This window comes from Sceloporus undulatus, chromosome 3 (assembly GCF_019175285.1).
Source record: "Sceloporus undulatus isolate JIND9_A2432 ecotype Alabama chromosome 3, SceUnd_v1.1, whole genome shotgun sequence".
Lineage (NCBI taxonomy): Eukaryota > Metazoa > Chordata > Lepidosauria > Squamata > Phrynosomatidae > Sceloporus > Sceloporus undulatus.
Genome location: NC_056524.1, coordinates 12,707,524 through 12,723,349, shown reverse-complemented (window position 1 = coordinate 12,723,349; position 15,826 = coordinate 12,707,524). Strand labels below are relative to the sequence as shown.

The window sequence follows — 15,826 nt, the reverse complement described above, 5'->3', positions numbered from 1 at the left end:
ATCGTAGAGTTGGAAGAGACTGCAAGGGACCATCCAGTCCAACCTCCTGCTATACAGGAACTCTCAATCAAAGCATCCCTGAGAAATGGCCATCCAGCCTCTGTTTAAAGACCTCAAAAGAAGGAGACTCCAAAACTCCAAGGGAGTGTGTTCCACTGTCCAGCAGCCCTTACTGTCAAGAGGTTCCTCCTAATGTTGAGGTGGAATCTCTTTTCCTATAGCTTGCATCCATTGTTCTGGGTCCTGTTCTCTGAAGCAGCAGAAAACAAGCGAGCTCCCTCTTCAATATGACACCCTTCAAGTTTTTAAACAGGGCTATCATATCACCTCTTAACCTTCTCTTCTCCATGCTAAACATCCCCAGCTCCTCAAGTTGTTCCTCATAGGACATGGTTTCCAGACCCTTCACCATTTTAGTCACCCTCCTTTGGACACGCTCCAGTTTCTCCAAATCTTTTTTGAACTGTGTGCCCAGAACTGGACACAATATTCCATGTGGGACCTGACCAAAGCAGAATAGAGTGGCACTATTACTTCCCTTGATCTAGACACTATACTGTACTTCTATTGATCCAGCCTAAAATTGCATTGGCCTTTTTAGCTGCCTCATCGCGTTGTTGACTCATGTCCAGCTTGTGGTCTATTTGGACTCCTAGACCCCTTTCACATGTAGTCCCCTTAAGCCAGGTGTCCCCCATCCTATATCTATGCATTTCGTTTTTCTGCCCTAAGTGCAGTACCTTACATGTTTCCATGTTGAATATCATTTTGTTAGCTTTGGCCCAGCTTTCCAGTTTATTCAAGTCATTTTGAATTTTGATCCTGTCCTCTGGGGTGTTAACTACTCCTGCAAATTTGATAAATATGCCCCTAATTCTGTCATCTCAGCCATTGATAAAGATGTTGAATGGCACTGGGCCCAGGACAGAGCCCTGTGGGACCCCATTGGTCACTTCTCTCCAGGATGAAAAAGAGCCATTGTTGAGCACCCTTTGGGTTCGGCCAGACAACCAATTACAAATCCATTTAACAGTTGCTTTGTCTAACCCACAATTTACAAGCTTGTTTGCAAGAATGTCATGGGAAACGTTGCCTTGCCTTACTGAAATCAAGATATGCTATGTCTATCACATTTCCTTCATCTACCAAGCTGGTTCCCTTCATCTACCAAGCTGGTTTGAGACAATTCAAGCCCAATCTGAAGACCTGGGTATCCTTTGGAACAAAAGCCCCTGATGTTTTGCTTGGAAGTGGTTATGAGAAAATCTTTTATACCTAAATTTCCTGTGCAAAATTTTGAGGGTGTCCCTTCACAACTAATTGCTAATGATGAATGGCCCCTAAATCACTCTATTTTAATATTGTCAATTAGAATCATCTCACTGCATACCCTTTTGCATCAACTGGAGACATCCCTGTAGGTAGATTTTCAAATTGGTTTGTAAGTATGTGGAAACTTCTATTTTATATGTACACAAACCCATTTGATTTGCTATATTATTTGTTATGCAGATTATTTTATTTGAAAATTAATATGGGCTATATTTGTACAATGTAGGATTTGTACCTCCTCTGCTTAAGCCTTGCTTACAATTCTTAATTTATATGTATTGTTCCTCTTTCCCTGGCTTTTAAACAGTCTCTGGAGGTAATTAAATATTTGCTAGCCAAAATGTATTGGAGCATAAAATCATTGCATAAAGTTCATGGCTCAAGTAACAATTCATGGTGAAGATAAATCAGTTATCATGATGTGCAAGTTTGCCTGACATTTATTAAGTGTAATCACTGAGAAACAGCTTTGTGACTTTTGTCCTATCTGTGCACTCCTTTAGAGTGATCTTATCTCTCTTTATTTCTAAAGCACTATTCTTCCAGATACAAGTAGAAAAAGCCGTCAGAAAACAAGAGCTGTGCCAAAGACGACAAACCCAGTGTTCAACCATACAATGGTCTATGATGGCTTCCGGCCTGAAGACCTGAAAGAAGCTTGTGTAGAACTCACTGTCTGGGACCACAACAAACTAGCAAATCACTTCCTGGGAGGCCTCAGAATAGGGCTTGGAACAGGTAATTTCAACTGAATGGACATCCCCAGGTTAACCCTGTCTCTGTGTAAATGGGTACTATGAAAATTGGTATCTTATATTGGAAGGAATCAAAAAGACTTCATGGGTCAGAAGAAGCCCTCTAATTTTTTTACAAAGCTCTGCAGCTAAAGAGAGTTCAGAAAAATACAAAATGGATGCTACAACTATCTGGCCATTGCCATTTCTTCAGAGATATACCAGAGTGGGGTGGTAACTGGATTTATTATGCCAAAACAGCCAAATAGAATAAGCACAATAGCTTACAAGATACCATAGTAAAATAAATTGAAGAGCATTCTGTGGATGAGTTAAACTTAAATCCAGCCCATTGGGTAAGGGACGGGAATCATGTGGCCTATCAGGCCTTGTTGCACTGCAAGTCCAAGAAGCCCTTATCCAACATAGCTAATGGTGAGGAATGCTGGAGGTTGGAGTCCCAACAACATCTGGAAAGGGCTGTGATTCTTATGTAAATGAGAGCTAAAACATTCTCTTAATTTTGTTCTTTTAAATATATTCTTCTCAGGTAAAAGCTATGGTACACCTGTAGACTGGATGGACTCTACATTAGATGAAGCCAGCTTATGGGAGAGGATGATTGATACGCCAAACACGTGGGTAGAAGACACACTGCCACTCAGGATGCTCACAATGACAAAAAATGACAAAATAGCATGATGTTTTGGTTGGTCACTAGTAGTTTGTGTGGCTTGCTGGAGTTTGAATGGTGAAAAGAGCCAGGCAGAAATAAAAGAGATAAACTTGAAGGGCAAACTTTTTGCTCTGTAACTTCAGCAGACAGTATCTTTATCTGCAGCAGAATTTTATACTGTTTTGCTCAGTGGTACTTTGATGATGCACATTAGCTTTTGCCTGCCTGCAGGTACTGTTTAACGTAAGCCTTTAAAGCTTTAGTAAAGATGGAATTTCAGAAGTATTTAAAATATTATGTACAGTCGCTTCCTGTGGTCACCTTGAATAATGCATAAAATAAGTTAATGATTTTGCTAAGTAAGCTAAGCTTCAGTTCACTCTAATCTTCCAGGGCTTCTCAGTTCTCAGTGTGAGAATGAACCTGGCAATGTGGCACCGTTTTGTAGTCCTGATTGTATGTACCTATTGTCTTGAAGAATTTTAATGTTCATATTGGAGAAATAATTTGATTTACTTATGTGGTGTCTGACCATTCAACGATTCAGCGAAACTATCTTCTTTACACTGACCAAGAGGATTCAGGCCAATGTTAAGTGGCCATATGGGTTTCTTATATTTTAGGATGGGGATAGACATTGTAGCAGATATGTGGCTGCCACTGAAAACAGCCTTCTTGTGTCTTGTTTTCTCTTTTTCCCACACTGAAACTCTAGCCAGGCATTCAGTTTTAAAACACTGTAGACAGAACTACAGTACTAAGCTTCTGACCAGTGCTCCAAACTCTGTAAAACACACTAGACTGAATGCACTTGACACTGCTCCATCTGACTTGGAGCTTGGCCTTCCTAAATTTCCGATCTCATGGAGCACTGCAACCGAGTGGGTCAGTTGTACTGTCAGAGCAGAACGTTCTTGTCAGTATGGGAAGGTGAAGAGTGGAAACGGGGAGGCCAAAGCATATGTCCCCAGCTCCCTACAGCAAGGATGAGCAATTGTGGGAGGCTAGAGGGCTGCATTGCCACTCTAGGAGACCTTGTGGGGAGGTTGCATCACCCCACTGCAAAACACCAAACCATTTTCTGCCCTCAGAAACCCACAAGTGCCCGGCTCTAAGGGATGGGGGGGGGGATTTTTGCCCTGTTTTCAGACACATACTCCTTACCATTTTAGGTCAGGAGAGGCCTTTTTTCAAAACAGGAAGTGACTGAAAATCACTTTTGGGTTATTTCCAGTTTTAAAAGGGCCTTTTCTGAGGCTAAAATGGCCCCCCCAAGGAGGGCCAAAATATACAAAGATGTCCTTCTACCTCTGGAGGGCATTTTGATCCCTGGGGCTACAAAAATGGCTCTGGGGGCCACACATTGTCTACCCCTGCTCTACATGGTTGTACAACTGAATAAGGTACTGGCATTTGCTCAGTGTGTGACATGACCATTCCTGGAGAAGTTCTCTTCAGGTCATTCAGTGTCAGCAGGCTTTGAAAGTATCCCTAGATATTATAGCAGGGGTCATCAGCACCTATCAACCATGAACACTGGAATTATATGAATTGCAATCTAATAAAATCTGGAGGATCACCAAGTTGCTCAGGCCTGTATTTTCAGATGGCAGCATAAGGATATTTTTGTTTGTTTGTTTGCAAAGAACAATGGTGTTTTTTCTATTGCAAAGTCTTGTTTACATTTTCCGTGAGTTATTAGGCCTGGACTGTTCTAAGCACTTGTCTTAAAGGAGAATTTTTAGAGTGTTCAACTTGTTAACCTTGAAACTGTTTTTTTCCCCCTCCTGGAAGCAAGATTACATTCACTTGGTTGAAACATGACTCATTAATATATTTTTTAAAACAACAACCCCATATCTGATTTTTATTTATTGCAAAACTAATATCTAACTGTAAAAATAATAATGTTCATCATGCTCTAAAATATGCTGCTCTTGGCTGGTTGGGTGTGTCAAGCTTTAACTCTGTGTACTCTGGTGCCACCAATCGGGTAAAGAAGGAAGTGATGCTTTTGAGGCAAGAAGAAACCTTTATGCAAAGAACTGTATGTAATCAAATGCTGAAAATATACAATGCTATTTGTATACAGTTTTTAAAAACTCAGAAGTCCATTAAAACTACTTATGTGCTCAGATGAGCACATATTGAATTGCAAAATGGAGACGCATGTGGCTTTTTGTTTTCCTATTTTAAAGGTTTTGGAGGATTTGATTGGAGAGTTTTTCTTTTGCCATATGGAAAGCTTAACTCCCCTCCTATCTCCCTTTAAAGCCAATATATTTGAATTTGATACCTGATATATTCAGTCCTCAGAATCTCCATATAGGGTTGAGAAAGACCCTTGGATGAAGCCAAGGGGAGCTGCTGCTGGCCTAAATAAAAAATAGTGGGATAGATAGTCCAGTAGCCTGATTCAATTACAGTGTAGATTCCTGTATTACTGTGCCTCCGAAAACAAACAAACAAATCGTGAGTCACAGGTAGAGAATCTCTCGTCCTCCAGATGCTAAACTCCAGCTATCACTCAGTTCCGTCGGTGATGTGGAAAGCTATAATTCAAAAACATCTGTGCGGCCAGAGGTTTTCCCATCCCAATTTACTTGATTTTTAAAAACAGGGGAGAGCAAAGGGGAAAACAGTTAAACATACATACAAATGGGAACAGTTAAACATGTTGGTTGGTTTTAATAAAACTATTGCCCAACTGTCAGCTTTAGAATAATGTTGTTTTTCTTTCCCTTAGTAATGATAAGAAAAAGTCAGAAAGGTAGGAAATTACTCTGTTCTATTGGATGTGCAGATGCCATTTTCAGCCACTGACAGTACCAACTAGCCAGTTTCACACAGAGACTGCATTTCCACAGTCAAACCCAAATATTATTTCTCTCCTGCATCTTCTGCTCAAAAGGACAGGGACTTTGGGGCAAAGGATGGGATCACTGTAGGCAGACCCAGATACATCTTATTTGCTACCCAACTTTTTTTCCCTTACTTTTTTGGGGGGTGGTTGTTATTTCCCACCAGATCAATTTCAACTTTGGTTGAATCAGCATCCTCTGAGAGCTCCAGTCATTAACAGCCTTGCAAATTCAGGACCATGGTTTCCCTGATTGAACCAATCCACGTTTAGCGCAATCTTCTTTTGTTATTACTGCCTCCCATTTCATCAACATTGTAGGTTGCATCCACACTGCAGAAATAAACCAGGTTGACACTACTTTAACTATCATTGTTCAGTGCTATGAGATTCTGGGAATTGTAGTTTGGTGGGGCACCAGAGCTCTCTGTCAGAGAAGGCCAAATGTCTCATGAAGCTACAAATCCCAAAATTCTATAGCATTGAGCCATGGCAGTTAAAGTGGAGTCATTTGGATTATTTCTGCAGTGCAGACATAGTCATAGTCTTTCCCCCATTCATCTTGTCTCATGATATGTCCAAAGTACAACAGTCACAGTTAGTCGGCTTCTAGGGAGAGTTCAGGCTTTGGGGGCACATTCATTTGTCAATATAGCCATCCATTGTAAAGCAGTGCTATAAACTAGAGGTGGATAATTTGTGGTTTTGTGACTGTTCTTGGACTACAACTCTTGTTATCACTGAACATTGATTACTCTGGCTAGGGCTTTTGGCAGTTGCAATCAAAAAACAGCCGGAGGGCTACAAACTGCCCACACTGGAACCAAACTGAAGGCTGCTATCTTAGCTGAGTTCAGGAGGGCTGAGTGCTGTACCACTTGGAGTGAAAATAGGTGTGTGGCCTCCACTGCCCCTTAACAACCCAGGTCGGCACATCACTTCTTGAGTGAAGAATCTGGCTCCATTTTCATATAGCCTTTACAATGTTGGTTTCAGTAGCAGCAATATCTGGGGGGCAATGTGTTTGGAGCAGCTCATTTGCTCTAGGAAAGAAGGTTGTATGGATTCCATCAGCCGTTACTGTCAACCTAGTCTTCCAGTTCAGCACACCATGCTTTGAATGAAGAATTTAGCCTCAGAGTTTTTAGCGCTGGAATTAACTGCAAAGCATTTACACACAGTACAATCTGTTGCAGTACAAGAGTGATCCTTTGCATACTCACCCAAGAGAAAGAGTCATTGAGCAAAATGGGATTCCTTTTGGAATGGAATATATTTTTAAAAAAAATCCTGGAAGAGACATCCCCTAACAGACCAGCAAGGCCTAAAGATACTCAGCATGGGATGTTGAGCTAGTCTGATCCCTGGAAGCAGAAGCAGGAAGGGGTTAGGGTGATGAAATATGTTGTCCTAGGAAAGGGCATATCCAATACTGTATGCTAGAATGTTAAACAGAAGCTGTTTTATCCACATGACAGCAACTTGTGCATTATTTGAAAAATGAAAATAAAGGACAAAAGCACAGCAGGCAACTTGCAAACAGAGACAAGTCCCTTGACCAAAATAAAGAGAAACATGGGGATCTCATTCCAAGTAACACCACAGTAAGGCACTGCTTTGCAGTTATACTTTTCTGGTAGCAGAAAGACAGCGCATATATAAAAGGACTCAGCAACCCATCGAAACAGGAAAAAGTGAAGCACATTCACATCCCCACCACAACTGCCCCAGTCCTTATCTACTCAGAAGGAGGCGTTCACGTGTCAGCAATTATATATTAAATTTCTCTCATGCTGGAGACAGGCATTTACAGCCTCTGAATCCAAGAGGAACCCACATCCCCAGAAATGGGAAATGGATGTTATGGGGAGAAGAAAAGCAGTTTTAAAAAACAGTCATTGAAAAGCAGGCTATTCAGTGTGGATGACCAGCATTCCCACCCCCCACACAATGTGCCAAATTTATGCCTAATGACTATCATGCTTGCTTGCTTGCTTGCTTTCCTGTAATCTTGCCAGGGACTTGCAGCAAGTGGATCGGGGACTAGCTCCAGTCCAGGGATCACGATTTTGAGTAGCTCTCAAAGATAAGAAAGTGTCTGATAGCATCTTAAAGACTAGGGCTGGCATCTTGTCTTGTAGTTACAGATGCATAACCTACAGTATGGATCCTTGATTGCTCCATATTCAGTTATATTATGCATTCATGAACATAGCACTATCGCAATGATCATACATAAATACATAAGCTCCAGGGAGCCACTCTAAAGTGATTGGAAGAATCAGAAGCAGGAAACCCTATTGCAGATCATCATCTCACTAAAGATTGCTGGTGGGAGTGGGCTGGAAATGTCCTCCTGTTGCACCTCAGTCACTAACAGAAAACATCTCCCTTGCTTTCTACAGCTGCTGCATGTTAAGGTAAATTGTGGGGGGTCAAGGCAGAAGACAATACTTATGTCCAAAACACACCATAGAAATAATCCAGTTTGAGACCATTTTAACTGCCCTGGCTCAATGCAAGGGAATTTTGGGAACTGTAGTTTTGTGAGACATTTAATCTCTGTCAGAAAGCTCTGGTGCCATAATACAGTTCCCAGGATTCCGTAGCACTGAGCCAGAGCAGTTAAAGGGGTCTCAAAGATACACATTAATAGCTATGTCAGTGATGTAGGAGCGCAGCTTAAAAAGACCTCACCTTACCTTGAATACTGTGTCCAGTTTTGGGCACCACAATTCAAGGTTACTGACAAGCTGGAGCATGTCCAGAGGAGAGCAACCGAAATGGTAAAAGGTCTGAGGAGTGACTTAGGGAGCTGGGTATGTTTAGCCTGGAGAGGGAAAAGGTTAAGGAGTCACATGGAAGTCACGTTTAAATATTTGAAGAGATGCCATACTGAAGATGGAGCAATCTTGTTTTCTGGTGCTCCAGAGACTTGGACACAGAGCAATGGATTCAAGCTATAGGAAGAGATTCCCCTTAAACATTTGGAAGAACCTCCTGATGGTAAGCGTTGTTTGACAGTGCAATACACTGCATCGGAGAGTGGTGAAATCTCCTCCTTTCAAGGTTTCTGTTGGGAGTGCTTTGATTGTATTTTCTTGCGTGCCAGGAGTTAGAATGGATGGCCCTTGTGGTCTGTTCCAATCTATGATTTGACGTTTTAGTTGCCATAGTTGGAGATTTCTTACAGCCCACTACACTGAGTGAATTTCCCTCCTATACATACTTGCTTATACAGATGGAAGAGTAAACACATAATTCACAGGGAGGCAGTACTTTTCTCTATAGTAAGGATGGAGAACATGTGGCCTTCCAGATGTACTTGGGCCATAACTCCCATCATCACAAAACATCAACACTGGCAATCCAGGTTAGGAGTGATGGGAGTTGCACTCCAATACATCTGCAGGGCTGTGCATTTCCCGCCTCTGCTCTATGGGATCCCCAACCCACAGCATGATTCACCCCCACTGATAACTAGTGTGGCATAAAAGCAAGATCCAGGCTAAAATGCCTTGGGCCAGTCACTTATTCAATAACCTACTAGACAGGATTGTTGTGAGGATAAAATGGAGAAGTGGGTGGAAAAAGAAATATGCATGCCACCTTGTACTCTTTTGGGGGAAAGTGGGAAATAAATTCAAGAAACAGTAGCTTTACTTTCTTTGATTTTTAAAATATATATATTTTTATACTAGATGCTAAGAGTATAGCGAGACCCTCCATAGTGTAGTGGTTTGAGCATTGGACCATGAGTCTGGAATGAAATCAGGGTTTGAAACCCCACTCAGCCATAGAAACTCAATGGGTAACCTTAGGCAAGTCACACACACTCGGCCTCATAGGAAGGCCAAGGCAAACCCCCCTCTGAACCAATGTTGCCAAGAAAACCCTGTGATATGTTCACTTTAGGGGTGCCACAAATCAGAAACAACTTGAAGGCACAGAACAGGAGCCACAGAAGTATAGAACTGGAATGGCATGCAGTAACCCCAAGACCTTGGGTCAGCCCAATTCACTTAGTCTAATTTGATGGGGCATTTGGGAAGAAAAAATTATGGGAGTGGGACTCTTTGGAGGGAAAATGAAAATAAATGTAAAAAATGTGGACTATGCTGACTGCAGGGTTTTAGGAGTTGTCATCAAACAAACAAACAAACAAACCACAAACCAAAAAACTAAAAACCCACCAGTGTTTCCAAGCTTTGAGAGCACCATAATGCTAAATACAGTTATTATTAAGAAAGATGTCTTGCACATTGGGACATCCTTCCAAGTAAAGAATTCTTGGTGCCAACCTAGATTAAAATTGCTAATTATTCAACAGTAATTCAATAATTCAACATTTATGCAACTTTGATTACTTAATCCTTGAGGTGATAATAACCTTTTGGAGCTGCTTGCCGGTCTCATAGAGGGGTGTGCTCCTGTTTGTTTTGGGCTTCTTGGAAAAGGAGAGAAGTCCACCTCTGGCAATTATAAAAAAAGGAATCAGTTTGCAGGGTTCCTTTTCTGTTCATTTATGTTTCCGAGTCAGTGAGACGGAAGGCTTAAAGACCTGGAAGGAATGACTAAAGAGTGTTTTGATCCCTTATTGCCATGGAGATGCAAACTCCAAAGGACTGTCAGGCCAAGAGAGTCCAAAGAATAAAGGCTTGGTAAGGAAATATTTAATGACTCTTGGTGAGTATAATTTGTATTTCATGGGAATATTTGGAAATGGCAAAAAATTATATAGAAGTGCTATACACAAGGGAAAGCCACCACCACCAAGAATGTGTTCAAAGGAAATTGGTTGCCCCTCCCCTTTTAAAATATTTGTAACAATAATTTTACAATCCACTTCATGCAAACCTTATATTATACAGTAGCCACTCAAAAGTTAACCCTCCCATTGCATTACTTAGTGTACAAATTTAGAAATCTTGAAAAGTCTTGCCTATTTTTGTGACTTTTAGGTTAGCCTGGTAAAGGCATTAGACTAGATTTTGGATTCTTCTTATGGTCATCATGCCAACTCTTGCTTTTTCATAATAATGTTGTGCATCCTGATACCAAATTTAGTTTTCTTTTATTAAGAGTGGTATGAGTTATCACCATAATTTCTTGCAGAGAGTTAAACAAAGAGGTTCATAATGAATATTTATTTTCTTTCCCTTGGCAAGATCTCACTTTCATTCAGTGGCTTGACAAACAGGAAATGACTGTTCTCATAAAGTAACATATAGAAAGGAGCTGCCATCTCTTTGATACAATGGAATCTTGCACATAAATGCTTCCCTTCCTAAGGGCAGCCAATTGATTTAATGGGTATTTATTAGTCTGTGCCTTTTAAACATTACAAAATTTGGCCTTGTAATATCATCTAGAGTGTACTTAATTAAGCTTTTGATAAACGAACAATCTTGGTATAGTTGTGGTTCGTAAAGTGGCAACAGTCTCTTTTTCTACACTTCTCTTCACTCAGACCAATGAGTGAACAATGAATTGGACTAATTCAAACTGCAAATTTGTTCCCTGAAAGAAGTTTAGCAAGTATTTGGATTTGTTTGAGGAGCTTATGTATATGTGCCTCCAAATTGCCTGATGGCAATCCCTTGAATTTCATAGAGTTTTCTTAGGCAGGGTGGCCAGGGCTCTTAAAAATAACTTACAGCAGCTGCTGTTCATGGGCAATCCAAGTGCTAACCAGAGCTGGAAAATGAAAGAAAAATGTTATTTGGAGGAGAATTCATATTGTGGGACAATGCTTTCATTTCCCCTGCCCTCTAGCTACACCACTAAGTAGGGGATGTCCCCATTTGAAACCACTACAATATTCAACTAATGAGATGTGATGATGGTATGGTAACAGTCTCATATGCTAGTGAGATCAGAGTAATAAAACGATAATTAAAATGAAATACTCATAGAATCATAGAATCGTAGCATTGGAAGAGACTGCAAGGGCCATATGATCCAGTCCAACCCCATTCTGCCATGCAGGAACCCACAATCAAAGCATCCCCGACAGATGGCCATCCAGCCTCTGTTTAAAGACTTCCAAGGAGGGAGACTCCACTACACTCCAAGGAAGGAGTGTGTTCCACTGTCAGGAAGTTCCTCCTAATGTTGAGGTGGAATTTCTTTTCCTGTAGCTTACATCCACTGTTCTGGGTTCTGTTCTTTGGAGCAGCAGAAAACAAGCTTGTTCCCTCCTCAATATGACACCCCTTCAAGTATTTAAACAGGGCTATCATATCACCTCTTAACATTCTCTTCTCCAGGCTAAACATCCCAAGCTCCCTGAGTCTTTCCTCATAGGTCATGGTTCCCAGACCCTTCACCATTTTAGTTACCCTCCTTTGGATATGCTCCAGTTTCTCAATGTCCTTTTTGAATTGTGGTGCCTAAACTGGACACAATATTCAGTAGCACATCATATCTAGATGTCTAGAGCCACTTGCAGCTTAACCTCAAAGTTGTTGATGTGAGCACAGAATGACATAAATATTTGGTTGTTATATGCCTTCAAGTAGTGTCCAGTTTATGGAAACCATAAGGCGAACCTATTATGGATTGGCAGGACTGGTTCAGAGGAGGCTTGCTTTTGCTTTCCTCTGAGACTAAGGGAGTGCGACTTGTCTAAAGTCACCCAGTGGATTTCAATTTCTCCAGAGTCATGGTCTAATACTCAAACCACTGCACCAAACTAGCTTGACACAATGAAAATACTATCTATAGTTTAATTTAAAATGTTTGCCTCTTATGCTTGGACATAATTGTAAACTGACTTACCACCACGTAAAGATGAATTGTGATGTTGCAGAGCAACAGGAGAGGGGAGCAGAGGGGTAGCTATGTCTCTGGGACTATAGCAAAAACAGAGTCGGCGGTATGGCCATTGCACTACAGTCCCAATGCACAACAGGATATATTGTGCATTGCATCAGGACACATTGCTCATTGGGATATGTTGCACAATGGGGATCGTTCATCACTCAATGAGACTCTTTGCATGGTGCCCGGTTGTGTATCATCACAATTCACTAGCATGGTTGCTTATCCTGTCAGCAATGTAGCTCTATCGTTGTAAAGTTACACATTGTAACTACTGAGGCAGAATCTTATCCACCGTTAATAAAAGAGAGCTGAAAGAAACAGGAAAAACCCTACTAGAATAAGCCACAATGATTAGATAATAATGATCAATACAAGCCAATTGCCTGACAAAACAGGAATGCTTTCAGCATTGCCCAAGGCCTAGAGAATGGGAAGCAATTAGGCTTTCCAAGGTGGAGAGAGATCCATAATCTCAGGCCATTACTGAGGAGGTTTTGGCTATGCCTAATTTATCATAGCATCAAACCGTGAATGAGAAGGGCAAATGTGTTTGGGAGGAAGGAATAGAGCCACGGTCCAATCTACTCTGCAGAAATAAAGCAGTTTGAAAATGCTTAAATTGCTATGACTCAATCCTGTGGAATTCTGGGATCTGTAGTTGTTTGTATCACCCAAATGTTCAGACAGGGAAGGCTAAGTATTTTACAAAACTACAAAACCCAGAATTCCATAGCATTGCATCATGGCAGTTAAAGCACTGTCAAACTGCAATAGTTCTGCAGTGCAGATGCAGCCCTATTACAGATCCATAATCTTCCCACAATGTGTTCTCAGACAACTTTGCATTGATATTTAGGGTGCATCTACACTCTAGAAATAATACAGTTAGATACCACTGTAATTGCCACGGCTCCATGCCACAGAATCCTGGAATTTGTAGTTTTATCCTTCTCATTGGCAGAGAAGGATAAAGACCTAAGAGTCAGTCTGAATTTATGGAGGCTAAATCTTTTCTAAACCATAAGGAAGAGGTGATAGACCCATTCCTCTTTCTGTTCAAATGATGTTTATTAAGGCGGCAACACAGGAGATTAATATCTTGCCTATAAGACCCTTGTGAATAAAATGCTACCCTGAAGTGTTCAAAACTCAGAATTGAGTGGATCAGTAAAACTTTTGTGTTGTTTATTTTCCATCTATAGATCAGGAAGATGCAATGAGATCTTGAGCAGTGGTTCTCAACCTCTGGATCGCAACCCCTTTGAGGGCCAAACATTTCCACAGGGGTCTCCTAAGACCATTGGAAAACACATATTTCCATCGGAAAACACAAATAATTTTATGTTTAGGGGTCACCACAACATGAGGAACTGTACTGTATGAAAGGGTCGCAGCATTAGGAAGGTTGAGAACCACTGGTCTAGAGGCAAAAGTAAAGTGTGTTTGTTCTAGAACGTTCCAGTCTTCCTGGCTTGTGATATCACAGAATTCTTGGAATTTTCCAGCAACTGTCATTTCAGCAGCTGGAACAAATGGTACAAGAGCTCAGAGGTTTCCAATGCTACCTAAAGGAAAGTACGGAGTAGCTTGAATTGAGAGCATCGGGGGTTCCTCAACATGCCTCAGGATGAAGAGGACCCAGAGATGGCCTTTCCCCTCCCAATCTCAGCAGAGGCTGAAGACAATCTAGAATGGAACATAGGAGAGCCCTTTGAGTCCTTGGAGAAGCTGCAGGGCCTCTCCAGTGGGGAGAAAGGGGAGAAGGCCATGTTGCGTTCACGCATCCATGAACAATCTCAACTGATCTGCATCCTGAAGAAGCGAGCAGATGACCAGTTCTTGTGCTCCAAGGCCCTTGAACAGCTCAACATAGAGCTGGAGGAGATGAGGGCGGCAGATGCCCTCAGACTGGAGAATCAGACCCGGCGCATCCAGCAGCTGGAAGAGCGCTTTATGGACTTGGCTGCCAACCATGAGGCGATGATCCATTTCAAAGACGAACACAAACGTCAGAACACACAGCTGAGGGAAGAAAACCGGCGCCTACGTCAAGAGAACCAAAATCTCTTCAGCCAACCTTTGAAAGAGAAAGAAGCAGAGCTGGCCCAGCTCACTTCTCAGCTGGAGACACTCTCTAAGGAAATGGCGTCTTTAAAGGAAAGTTACAAAGAGGACAGCCAACGTACTCAAGAACAAGAGAAAAAGTTTCTGGAAGCTCAAAGCCAAAAGGCCAGAGTCCATGCTGAGGAAATGAAGTCCTTGGGATGCCAACTGAAAATCTTTAAGGAGAAGCACCATCATGTCACCAAGAAGCTGAAACAAGCAGAAAAGCAGCTAAGGGAAACCGATAGCAATGCGCAAACCATGCTGGAAAAGCTGACTAAGGAGAAAGAGGAGTTGCTGAAGTTGGCTATGGATCGAGGCAAGGCGCTGCAGGAAAAGCAATGGGAGATACTGCAACTAGAGAAGAAGGCGGAAGAGATGGAGAAAGCCAAACTGGCAGCTGAACAGCGCTTTGAGACTGAGGCTGCATTGGTAAACAGTAATCTCCGGGTTCGGGACCTTCACCATCGACTGGATGGAGCACAACAAGCCTATGCTGAACTCCAGATGCAGTTTGAAGCTTACAAGAAGCACAGCACAGAGCTGCTTACTAAAGAGAAAGAGTTAAATGTCAAACTGCGCCATTTCATGGCATAGTCAGTAGGACTTTGCCACCTACTAAGCTTTGTTACTACCAAGGTGTTGTTGTTTCTGTTGTTGTTGTTGTTGTTGTTGTTATCTACAGTATTTAAAAGAAAAAAATAAAGCAAGCTTTAATTTTTCAACTGCTGAACACTGCTTTTAAAATTTACTGCTTAGGCTCAGCCTTAGAAGAACCATATTTGTATGAAGACTCCCAACTTAACAATTCATCTCAGAAAAGTGTTGCATAGAGAAAACAGATTAAATATTGTGATTTCTAATTGGGGTTGCCAGATTTCAGGGCCTGGCTGTGATTCTTGTTTTCATCCCCTGGTAGGAGATGAAGGTGCAAATTCTCCAGTAGTGGTGGACTCAGCTCCAGGTACCAGCAAACGGCTGTATTTATCTCTCCAGCTCAACTAGTAAAGAGAAGCAGCTTCCTACAATTTGCAAGGCGTAACTGATTTGCAACTTGCAAAGACCCTACAGAGGATTTTTTTAAACTTAATTAGCATCCTCTTTCTCTCCCAGTTGTTGTCACACCAGGCTTTGTATCTACATTCTGTCTAGAACAGGGGTAGGAAACCTGCGGCCCGTGGGCCGGATGTGGCCCGGCAAGGCCTTGGGACCGGCCCCAGCCCGGTCCTGCCGCTGATTGCTGCCAGGGCCTTTGGGGGGCAATTGTCTATAGAAGCCTCAGAAACATGCATTTAT

At 41.8% G+C, this 15,826-nt stretch overlaps 3 protein-coding genes across 4 annotated transcripts in view; all 3 read left to right on the top strand.

Moving 5' to 3' along the window:
- SYTL2 (synaptotagmin like 2) overlaps positions 1 to 5,358 on the top strand; it is an 89,672-nt gene extending 84,314 nt beyond the window's left edge. The window contains 2 exon segments of the mRNA XM_042456985.1: positions 1,865 to 2,070; positions 2,617 to 5,358. Coding sequence (XP_042312919.1) covers positions 1,865 to 2,070; positions 2,617 to 2,768 — 358 coding nt within the window. The 3' untranslated portion in view covers positions 2,769 to 5,358.
- Positions 5,359 to 10,142: 4,784 nt separating this feature from the next.
- Positions 10,143 to 15,826, top strand: part of LOC121925279 (coiled-coil domain-containing protein 89-like) — a 33,495-nt gene continuing 27,811 nt past the window's right edge. Inside the window, exon 1 of one of the 2 annotated variants that reach the window (XM_042457238.1) lies at positions 10,143 to 10,263. The gene's annotated coding sequence lies outside the window, so the exon portion shown is untranslated. Of the gene's footprint in view, positions 10,289 to 15,826 lie in introns of both variants that reach the window. The other variant, XM_042457236.1, reaches the window with a different exon arrangement.
- On the top strand, positions 13,190 to 15,127 carry LOC121925280 (coiled-coil domain-containing protein 89-like). The gene has a single exon (XM_042457239.1). The coding sequence runs from the start codon at positions 14,045 to 14,047 to the stop codon at positions 15,125 to 15,127; it is 1,083 nt and encodes a 360-aa protein (XP_042313173.1). The 5' UTR covers positions 13,190 to 14,044.